We start from the raw sequence: 11,371 nt of genomic DNA, 5'->3' as shown, positions 1-11,371 counted from the left end.
TAAGTGCTCCAGAGTATTTTATTTTTATACCCTAAAAACTTCCTGTTTTGAAATGTAAACTATTTTTAAGAAATACAAATGATTATTTAAGTTTTTTGTAAATGCCACAGTCTGAAATCTTTCTCACAATGATATAAATTTTAGTAGAAAAACAAATTTCCTGCTATAAGATCAGTCTTTTCTTCGAATGTGCAGAATATGGATGTCGGGACTGCTGAACTCTGGGTCCTGTTTGTCAGAAGGGATTGTCTCACAGATGAAATTTCGTTGCAGCAACTGAAAAATGAAAAAGTGAGGCAGCAAATCAGACATCAAGGATATAAAGCTATATAAAAAAAACCCTGTTTCTATCTATACCTCAAAAAACTTATTTTCCACTTCTGGATTAACGCCCTCGGTGCGTTGCTCATAGCAGCAGATAATGGAGGTCTCTGGTCCAGAAAGCTGCTTCAATGTCTCCACCAGTGGACCTATAGACTGTAGGATTGAACCATGACTTAAAATGAGGAATACAGCAAAGAATACGTTTTACAGTCTCAAAATGATTGTTATAGTACTTTATTAATGTATTTGTTCCTCTTGTCATGTTAGATCTTCAAACCATAGAATATCTTTGAAATCTTATGTGGCAGACCAATGCAAATGAATAAATATGATTTAAACTAAATCTATTGACTGCATGTTTATGTTTGCTATCCAACTGCAAGACGAACCTCTACCCTTGTAAAGATTTCAATATTACTCTTTGCTGACCCTAGTGACTTCTGGTAGGTATTTTCTTAAACCATATACTTGCAATAGTTGTCATATCAACAGCTACTCTTACCTATCCTGTTGATTTTTCTAGCTCATATCACGGGCCTCTTTACTTGTGTTTTCTAAAGGAAACTGACGGGACTGAATTTTATTCAGGAGTACAAAAGTGAAGAGGGCCAAATACAAATGCATCTACATCTTCTCTGATTTTTATTTGTAATGTTTCCTCTTCATAATTATGCACTACCTTGAGTTGAATATGTGGATAAAATCCACATGAAATAATTGAAGTTGGTGGTTGTAAAGTGACACATTTAAAAAGCACAGTTTAATTTAATCCATTTCATAAAAGAGTAAGTAGAAGAAAGCTTGCACAATACCTGCTCATAATATATGCAATCTGCCATGATAATGTAATGTGGAGGAGGTGATAGTTCAGACACATCATCACCCCTTTAAAAGCAAAGAAACGGGTTAGAGTTTAGCAAATATGCAGCTCGTAAACATTTGATCAGTCCAGTGCAATATTAAACAGAAGTACAAACCATTTCAGTACCTTGGCAGATATGGACCCACTCTGAATGAGTGTCTGGTTTTCCTGAATATTCACATTCAGGAGGGACTGCAAATCTTCCAGGTCTGTTACTATGACATGAGCACTGTAGAAAATGTAAGGAAAATAATTTGTTAAGTAAATGAAGATGCAAAGCAAATCTGAAAGATTGAGGGAGCGGGATGATTAACAAAGAAGTACGACTTCGTTTTGGGGTCTCACCCGAGTGTTGCTGCCATCAGACCAACTACTCCTGTCCCAGCACCTAATTCCACCACAGTCCTGCCACACCACATGTTGACTCCTGTCGACGGGTCATAAAACGTTTTAGTCTCTAAATATTTAGCGAGAACAATGGCTGCATCCCAGACGACACAACCAACGTCCCCTATGTAGCATTGTTTCATTCTTAAGACGCATCCGTCATTCTTTTCGATTTCTCTTACAAAATACTTGCTATTGTCTATTTCTGGTGCCGCCATGTTGACCAAAGTTGGAGCAATTGGTGTTATGACTGAGAGAACTTCCGGTCCTGTGCGAAATTATGTCCTCCTGTGAAAAACTGTTCCCCTTGTGTCAGGAGCGCGCACAGCAGCCAAAGAGGCGGGGATCCAAGCATTTTCACTCGGTGGGGGGGCCAAGTATTTCTCAAAAATACATAAAGGGAATACCTCTGACTTTCCAACTTCCAAATCTGTTTCTTAAAGTCAAATATCCCGCTAGGCAGGGCCAAGGGACCGACATTTTACTGTTACAACCTTTCTTATTTTATCAAAGTAAAAACTTTCGGTTCAATGAGATATAAATCTTGTTGAAACTATACACGTTCTCTTTACAACCAGATACTGTTCATAACTTTATTTGTTAGCTTTGGCAGTTAAACGCTTTCATAGAAATACGCCAAAGTACCTTTCAAAATAAAGTTTTCATCTGCCATTAAAGATAGCCTCATGCGCAGACGCTAACTTCCGTTGTTTCTCAGAATAGCCATTTTTGCTAATTTCTTGAAATATGTTTACATTTTCTCTTTACTGTTTGTTTAAGTCTGATAGATTTTAAAATATATAGAGTACGCAGTTTGGACTTTTTTAACCACTATAATTTTATTGTGAGAATTTAAAATGTATCAGAGCAACACAGAGGAGATAACCGGCAGTGAGCCCTCAGACTCTGGACAAACCTGTGGCAGAAGCGACCTGAATCAAGCTACCGCCTCGTCATGTTGTCCAGCATCTCTCTCCCCCGCTCTGCCTTACCGAAGTTCAGATGTTCACACTCCCAGTTCAAGTCATGCTCCATCACAGCCAGGAACGGCCTCAGGTGATTTTAAAAACTAGGGTATACACCCTCTTGTAAAAATATTCTGATTCTTGCTCTTCTTGCCCAACCTGCCCATTTGTAATGAGACAAAAAGAAGCAGTTCTGTGCATATGAACATTTTTTTAAACCAAAAATATCTATAGTCTTATGAAATTCAGATTTTATTCTGATAGTTTGAATAGGATTGGTCCCACAAGATAAATTTTGATTTGATACGTCGGTTTTCTTGAAGGTCAGTGCCAGAACGGCATCAGGGTGGGACGACCAGCCTCGTTGGTTCTCATGTCTTCCTCAGACACTTCCTCTGTTCGCTTCCCTGGAGGAACACCAAGACTCAGGAGGACACCAGGATCAACAGGACCGACAGGTTGACACCTTACACAGCCACGAGTTCCTGAAATAAGTTTTATATTAAGTAATCCCTTTTTGAGCTGATTTCTAAATGGTCACTTTTGATAGGAGCAAGTGTCTCGTCTGTTTCCACAATTTCTGGTGCCTCTGTGATAGTAGCGGTAGTTGAAGGGCGAGGTTTGGCCAGAGGAGAGATTGGCATGGCCAGTATTGACTTAAAATGTCCAGAACTCACACTTTCTCAGTTTGCAGACACGGGGACGTATGCCAAGGTAAACCTATTAATTTCTTCCTGGGTGATTATAAGACATGGAACACAGAGAGAGTTGTTTGTTTTTCCCTTTTAAGGTTATAACCAGGCTTCACATCTTGATGCCTATGGAAATCCTGATGCCAGATACAGCCAGTGAGAAGGGGAAATGGACAAAACTCTTCAAGCTCATCACAGAGAATTTTCCAGTATAAAGACATTTTAAAAATTGTAAAAAAAATTTCAAAAATGAAAATCTATCGATCGCTTTTAGTACGTTAAACCTTTGTTTTTCAGGGTGTAAATCTCACTGCAATCCAGAGAAAGTACTATAACGAGAAGAAAGGGCTGGAGTACATACAGCAGCTCTGTGCTCCAGAATTTGCCACTGTTCTCATGGAAGTGCAAGCAAAGTAAGCTGCAAAGTCCATGAAGGCATGAAAATATACTGGTCAGAAGTTTGGATACATTCATCATTAATCATTAACATGAATGTAATAGCAATTTTGAGCTCTTTACAATTAATTTGAACAGTTCTTATGTGGAGTGTTGACATTAAACAGCTTGAATTAATTTTTAAAATGAGGACATTTGGGGTTTGAGCAGGACGGTTGACTCAAACACTCATTTAAACTGATTCTGGTGGATGCAAAGTAGAATAACATGTCTGCGGAAATGGCCACAACATCCACACTACTGAAAATGTATGGACTACACTTAAAATCTGTATTTGTGCCACCCAATTTTTATTAGATCTAGTTTTTTTCTCTACAACTTAAGGGTATTTATCAAAGTATGAGTTGGGGTGTGTATATTGGAAAAATCCACAATAAATTAAAACTTCTATGCAGAACATTTGTTTCCGAAAGTTTGCTGAAGCTGTTACTAATTTGAAAACCCCAAGAAAGCATAATGTAAAGCTGAAAAAATTTGACATTCATGCTGTCGATGCGTTTATTCAAACCTGACCGGCACTGTTAACTCTGCTGTAACCCTGCAGGTTTTTGTTTATCTAATATTATTACCATTTTAGGTATTATTGCCTAGCAACGGCAGCTGCTTTGCTGAAATACTTGGAGTTCATTCAGAGCTCGTTTTATGCTGCCAAGTCTCTAAAAGTGATCTTTAAGGGAAGTGAACAGACGACTATGATCGACTCGGCCTCTGCAGCTAACTTGGAGTTGGTGGTTAATAACAGAGACAACAGGTAAGAGAGGAAAGCACCTGCAAAATCACGGATGTCTTTACGTGAACGCATTTTTAGTCCTTCTTTGTTTGCCTTTGGACAGAAGCGACTATACTCTTTTAGGAGTACTTAACCATACAAAAACACCTGGTGGAGCGAGGAGGCTGCGCTCCAACATCCTGGAGCCTCTTCTTGATGTGGATACTATAATCACACGCTTGGACGCCATTCAGGAGCTGCTGCAAAATGAGGAGCTCTTCTTCGGCCTAAAGAATGGTTTAGGAGTTACTTTTTTATTGAATCATAAATGCAAATTTAACAAATACAGCTGATGCATAACAGTGTGTGTTCTTTCCCCCTCAGCAATAGGTCATTTCCTGGACATTGATCGCCTGCTCTCCGTTCTCGTTCAGATTCCAAAGCAGGAAACGGTGCATGCAGGGTTCTTTTTTTTCACAGCACTATGTTCTATAAATGTTTTTTTCTGTTGCTCACTTTTTATGCATTTCTCATTAGTGGTACATTATTAATCCTGCAGGCTCAAGCTGCTGAATCGAAGATTACTCATGTCATCCAGCTGAAACACACACTGGATCTGGTGCCACAGTTAAGGGTCTGTACCTGCTGGTCTTCATTCAATAAACATTCATATACTGATTTTTATAAACAATTAAACATTGCACATATTAAACAGGAGGTGTTAAAGACATGCAACACAGCTCTGCTAAAGGCATACAGTGCAACGCTGGAGGACAACCGGTAAAAAGGCTTTTTTTTTTCACTTTAAATTCAAATTGGAAATATGTACTAAACCAAACACTTTAACTGCCCCATCTATAAAGATATGTAAATATCTTTAAAATAATAAACATTCCATCCCTGTTTAGTAATTGTACTGCACTTATTGTATCTTCTATGTTATTTCATGATCTTTTACCATTTACCATCTGTGCCTCAGTCTGTGCTCCCTCACAGCTGATACATACTAAGCATATTATGCTACCCTGTTGCTATCACTTTTGTCCTTTTGGGTTTTTTGTTCTGTGTGTCATCTTTAGTTTCTTGTAAGCTTGTTCCCCTTTTCTATTAATAAATATCCCTTAGATTCCATCTTGCTTATCTGCTGCCCAAATGTTTTTGTTTTGTTTATTTTGTTTCTGTATATTTTGTTTATACAGAAACAAAATATGACCTCAACATCTCATTAGTCAACATAACTCATGTGCTGATTTGGCCAGATGTGTAAGCTTATTATTGTGTTGAAAACCCAATGATGATCTATTTTAATAGAAAAAAACTCATAGCATGACACACTCCACCATACTTAACAATGGCTATAAGGTATTTTTACAAATATTCATACAAATATTAATCTGACTAAATCAAAAGGGTTCAGTTAAAGTCCCAATTTGGAGGCCGGATTTTTCAAAAATGTTACAGTATGAAATGATCCTACTGGAATAGTATCATTTCAGGCTTACATACATGTTTGTCAGGAGTTTCAATAGATTTTTCCTGTGCTTAACCTTCTTAAAACAGCGTGTGCATTTTGTTTTCCCACAGATTTGACATAATCCTCGAGCAGATCAAGACGGTGGTTAATTATGACACCACATATTTAAAAGGAAGCCTGAACATGCGGACCCAGAAGTGTTACGCAGTGCGACCCAACATCAATGCGTTCCTCGACATTGCACGCAGAGTTTACACTGAAATTGTAGACGACATTGCAGGTATTTAGTAAAAATTCTCTTGCATCATTTCTATGATGCATCCATATCTGATGGCTTTGTGTGTGTCCCTCTGCTGTGTATAGGGCTTGTGAACAAGTTGGGGGAGAAATACGGCTTTCCGTTGCGCACTAGTTTCAGTACGACCCGGGGATTCTTTATCCAGATGAAGCTGGATGGAGTGGTCTTACCTGAGGGAAAACTACCCCCAGAATTCATCAAGGTAGGGTCCTTTTAAAATGGCTCCACACGCAGATTAGGTTGTACTAGGTACAATGGAGCACTAGTAGGTAGTAAAAGAAACAAAACTAACTTCAGTAATCACCAAAGCTGCTTCTTGCTAACAGAAAATCTTCTATTTCAGGTCACCAAGCAGAAGAACAGCTATGGCTTTACCACTGCAGACCTGATTAAGATGAATGGTCGCTGTGATGAAGCGCTGAGGGAGATTTTCCACATGTCTTATGTGTGAGAAGACAACTATCTATCCTTTCACAAACAACTTTAGAACTAATTTTAATTGGTTTAGGCTGTTCTTCCCTAAAGAAAATCAAATATAAGGGCATGATTAGTAAATTCATTATCTCATTTTTACTTTGTGTAATGCCAGTGATCTCACAGCAAAACAATACTTATTTTAGTCACTAAAACCATAACCAGCAACCCAAATGGAATGTTTTAGTGAGAAAACTGACATTATAGCTTTTGAGGCTTGTCTTTATCATGAAATGTCCACTAGAGGGTGCTATTTATAAGGTAGAATTTATTATACTTCTTCTCTGTGTTTCAATAGGGTTATGTGTCAACTTCTTACAACCATCCATGAGCACATCCACTGCCTGTACAAACTTTCTGACACTGTATCCATGTTGGACATGTTGCTATCGCTAGCCAATGCATGCACAATCTCAGACTACGGTAAGTGGAAACCAGTTCCATCAATGATGGTGCTTTGCAAAAATGATGTATAAACCTTGAGCTTTTTAACATTTTGTCACATAGCAGAGACAAACGTCAGTGCATTTTATTGAGATTTTTTGTGGTAAACTAATTTTGTCACTCCACAAATCTGGCAGAGTGGTAGATGAGACTAAAACAGTTAAAGTGGTTCAGAAGGTAGGGATTTTGTCCCACAACTGATGGGCTGTTAGTTCAAACCCTCGCTACATCTATAGCGGTGGCTCTGACTGAATGGCAGCCTACCTTCCATAATCGGCGATTGTAGTCTAGATATGTACAAGTACAAGCCACTTACCATCACCCTAATCAGACCATTTCCATGGTGGACCATTGTGGTGGGAGCATCATGCCACCACACTGCAAAAACACAAAATCTTACTAATTATTTATGGTTTAGTAGTTCCTAGTGCAAGTGTTGTAGTTCACTTGAAATAAGACAAAACTAACAAATAACGTGTCCGCACAATATAGGAGTTTGTTTTAAGTCAATAATGAATAAGTACTACCTATATGTAAAATAATCTACAAGGCATTTTTTTCATGTTATAAGTAAAAATATTTTGTCATAGCAAAAAATCCTAATAAAATTTGTCACATTTTGCAGATTATAATCATTAAGTGACAAAAATGTGAAAATGTTTGCAAAACGATGTATAAACCTTGAGTAATGAAATAGTGTATTACCACTTTTCCAGTGCTGTGTGCTGAGTATTACCTCCATGAGGTTTGATCTGCTGTCTAGAGGAAGGTGGCTGCGTTAAACCGCCATGAACCGCTTGCTCTACTAAGCCTGACTCTCTGCTGGGCTCGGTTCTTTTCGCGTGCGGCTCCGCCCCCATCAGCCACGTGGGTGGCGATTGCTGGCCCTCAGCTGTCTGAAACTGTCTCTCCATTGATGCATGCTGACTGCCTGCCCCCCTTCTGTCCAAGCCAGCTTGTACTCAGATTACCCTTCTTACATAAGCCCTCACTGATGTGCTGTATTTGCAGAGACAACTGCAGCCGCCAACTGTCTGTAACCGGTGCATATTTTCACACAGAGAAATGGCTGGTTTTATGATTCTGTGGCTTATTTTACAACCTGCCTGCGTCTAATCAGGCATTTATTTAAATACGCTGATGGATTTAGAGCATTGCAAAAGCTTTTACAGTATTTTGCTGTTGTTGTCACTGATATGCCTGGAACACAAAACAGCAGACGAAAGTGACGTGTTTGTGCTGTTCTGCTGTGGCCGCCAGTGCGTCCAGAGTTTACAGACACCTTGGCCATCAAGCAAGGTCGTCACCCCATCCTGGAGCGAATGGCCCGACAGCAGCCTGTCTCAAACAATACCTACATTTCCGAGGGCAGCAACTTTGTCATCGTAACAGGACCCAACATGAGCGGCAAATCTACGTACCTCAAACAGGTGGCGCTGTGCCAGATCATGGCCCAAATAGGTCAGCGGCTAATATTCTAACCTTATAAATCGTGCCATGCGCTTAGCTTAATCTTGCGTCCTGACTTCTGTGTTTATGTTCTTCAAGGCTCTTTTGTCCCAGCTGAGTACGCCTCTTTCCGCATCGCTGATCAGATTTTCACCAGAATTGGTGTTGATGATGACTTTGAAACCAACTCTTCTACCTTCATGTTGGAAATGAAGGAGGTATAGGGTCTTTTTGGCACACAGATTGTTTCATGTGATATAAAAAGGAAGGCTTAATCTCTAACACTTTTTGTTTCTTTCAGATCTCTTACATAATCCACAATGCGAGTGACAGGTCATTGACCATTATAGATGAATTGGGACGTGGCACTAGTGCTGAAGAAGGCATTGGAATCTGTCACTCGGTGTGTGAGTTCCTCCTTGGCCTAAAGGTGAAAAATGCACCAGTGCGGTTGAGTTCTGCCACTCCCCTCTTTGAATTAAGAACCAGATCATTCAGATTCCTTTGCTGTTTCTTAGCCATTTACCTCCTTTCTAATAGCTTGTGATACACCTTCCTGATCAATGTAAATCTGCAGAACAAACAAAAGCATCCTACATAATAGGTGTTTTGAACTTGAAGGTGTGTCCGGTTTTTCCTCCTCTTTGCAAGGTGTTCACTCTGTTTGCCACACACTTTCTGGAGCTCTGTCAGCTGGAGTCTCTCTATCCTAATGTGGAAAATCAGCACATGGAGGTTCAGCACAGGCGCAACAGAGACTCTGGTGCTGAGCAAGTGGTGTATACATATCTGCTGAGTCGAGGATGCTCTGAAGAAAGACAATACGGTAACCAGTCGGCGTATTTCAGGAACAGTCTTGTTAAAGTTTGATATGAAAGTCATTACAGGACACAGTTTTTTTTCTGCTTTAGGTCTGAGAGCAGCTGAGATTACCTCACTTCCTCCAAGTATAATCCAAGAGGCAAAGTTGGTTGCCTGTAAAGTCAGCCAGCAGCTTCTGGTAAGTTATTCATACCCCTGAAACTGTCTAACGTGTTTCAGCTTTAAACTTCTCTCTTTTATGGGGGATTTATATGATAAATAAAACAAATTCTAGTGCAACTTTATGGAGAAGAATTTTTTTTACTAATAAAAATCCAAAAATTGTGACATGCATATATTTAATCTGGGTTGAGTCCATAGTTTTTAAAACCACCTTTTGTTACAATCGCAGCTCCTCACTTCAAAATTATTAATATTTTGTGCTGATATCTGCCAAACATCTATTGTAGAGTGAGAAACTTAGTAAAACCTCACGGGACGGGAATGTGGCTTCTCATGCTAGTAAAAATATTTGCCACCATATTCGATAAAGATTTTGCACATATGCTGTTAAAAGTGTGTAGGTGCAATATTTAGCCATATACTCTGACATTAAACTGCCCCAATGCTAACACTATTTTTCTGACATGATATTAATAACTGGAAATTTTGAGTAATACATTTTAGGAATAGACTAAACTTAGCATCTGTTTGACACTTTCAGGCCAAACGTCCCACTGATCCAGAAACGCAGAGACAGAGAGCTGTGTACCACCTGGCAACTCGCCTCTTGCAGACTGCCAGAAACTCAAGACTGGATCCAGAGAGCCTGCGAATGTATCTGAAAGGACTGAAGAAGCAGTATGAGGCGGAGCTTCAGACTGCAGCCCCAGCAAGGCCCACCACTGACACTGAGGAGGAATGAATGACTCTGCCCTTCTTCAGGGAGACATCTGTCCTTTCATTGTTACTGACCAAACGTTACATATTAATAACTGTGTTGTTTTTAATTCTAACTGTGGTGTTATTTATTTAATAAGTTATTCTGCCTGGGCAGTAAAATGCAGCTATATTACTGTGATGATTTGCCTGTTATTCTGTATTGTTTGATGTTTTCTGGAAATAATTGATGGCTAATTATATCAATTCAGTAACATGAATTTGTTATACAGTAAGTTTTTGTTATGGATGTTTTGGGAAAACTATGAAATCTTCCATTGCCAATATTTTCCTATGTATTTTTGTTTTGTTGATAAGAGCAAACATATTTGCAATAAACATTTTAAAAAATCTAAGCAAAAGCTGAAATAAAAAAAGCAATAAAATGTTAAATTAGCAATAAGCCAGGTGATACCTCAAAATTAAAAACAAATAAGAGAAAACTCATATGCACAATAGGATCATACTTGACAAATATTTAAACTTTTACTTGACTCTTTTATTGCAACAGTGTTTCATACACATGATGAACCAATCATAAGAACTAACACCAAAAGGCCCCAGGGGCCCCATCCAAAACAGAAAACTGTCTTTCATCTCAAAAAAGAACTTTGAACAACAAATCAGTGACCCAGTCCCTTTTCTCTTTTGCTCATGAAACACCTTTGGCATTGTCTTGACAAGGAGTGACTGATCACAACAAATGTAACGCATGTGGCCTAGGTCCTTGAAGCTACTTGAATCAATGACTCCAACAGTAATCCACAACTTTTTTTTAAAATCTCCCCTAAACTTGTACGTTACTTCACCGCCCTCTCAAGGTTGTAGTTATCTTTACTTGTTGACGTTTTTTCTTAGAGATGTTTTCCTTCTACTCAACTTTATAACAATGTGTTTGGATACTACGTGAGATGTCAGCTTCTTTACCAATAACTCAACGTGGCAAAACTTTTTGTGTGGGTCATGTGTAGTAGTCTAATATTCTGAGACTTTATCTGTAAGTCATAATCATAAAAATTAACGGAAGCAATCATAAAAATATACCATTTTTTTAATTTATATATATATATACATTTATTTATTTATTTACAAATTTA

At 38.7% G+C, this 11,371-nt stretch overlaps 2 protein-coding genes across 6 annotated transcripts; one reads left to right on the top strand and one right to left on the bottom strand.

The window, feature by feature from the left end:
* On the bottom strand, positions 1 to 7,905 carry vcpkmt (valosin containing protein lysine (K) methyltransferase). 4 transcript variants are annotated; one of them, XM_081603273.1, is made up of 7 exons: positions 7,822 to 7,905; positions 7,402 to 7,463; positions 1,532 to 1,613; positions 1,302 to 1,415; positions 1,137 to 1,209; positions 358 to 477; positions 1 to 276 (listed from the first exon to the last, which is right to left on the bottom strand). In XM_081603273.1, exons 3-7 carry the CDS (start codon positions 1,603 to 1,605, stop codon positions 172 to 174), a joined length of 486 nt encoding a protein of 161 aa, XP_081459399.1. In that variant the 5' UTR covers positions 1,606 to 1,613; positions 7,402 to 7,463; positions 7,822 to 7,905; the 3' UTR covers positions 1 to 171. The 4 variants fall into 4 exon arrangements, with proteins under 4 accessions (XP_081459399.1, XP_081459400.1, XP_008398409.1 ...); XM_081603274.1 differs by lacking the exon at positions 7,822 to 7,905 and adding an exon at positions 7,791 to 7,811; XM_008400187.2 differs by lacking the exons at positions 7,402 to 7,463; positions 7,822 to 7,905 and adding an exon at positions 1,756 to 2,051.
* On the top strand, positions 2,182 to 10,589 carry msh4 (mutS homolog 4). Of its 2 annotated transcripts, none has more exons than XM_008400185.3 (20): positions 2,182 to 2,629; positions 2,862 to 2,996; positions 3,089 to 3,252; positions 3,329 to 3,439; positions 3,528 to 3,643; positions 4,264 to 4,437; positions 4,520 to 4,692; positions 4,780 to 4,847; positions 4,955 to 5,029; positions 5,111 to 5,175; positions 5,980 to 6,149; positions 6,233 to 6,369; positions 6,511 to 6,614; positions 6,940 to 7,064; positions 8,346 to 8,546; positions 8,634 to 8,752; positions 8,836 to 8,937; positions 9,186 to 9,360; positions 9,446 to 9,534; positions 10,060 to 10,589. In XM_008400185.3, the coding sequence occupies exons 1-20, from the start codon at positions 2,431 to 2,433 to the stop codon at positions 10,258 to 10,260; spliced, it is 2,703 nt and encodes a 900-aa protein (XP_008398407.1). In that variant the 5' UTR covers positions 2,182 to 2,430; the 3' UTR covers positions 10,261 to 10,589. The 2 variants fall into 2 exon arrangements, with proteins under 2 accessions (XP_008398407.1, XP_008398406.1); XM_008400184.3 differs by having other exon boundaries at positions 8,836 to 8,964.
* Positions 10,590 to 11,371: the final 782 nt, after the last annotated feature.

This window comes from Poecilia reticulata, chromosome 22 (assembly GCF_904066995.2).
Source record: "Poecilia reticulata chromosome 22, P_reticulata-male-v2, whole genome shotgun sequence".
Taxonomy (NCBI): Eukaryota; Metazoa; Chordata; class Actinopteri; order Cyprinodontiformes; family Poeciliidae; genus Poecilia; species Poecilia reticulata.
Note: the sequence above shows the minus strand (reverse complement) of the source record. Positions and strands in the feature narration are given on the sequence as shown.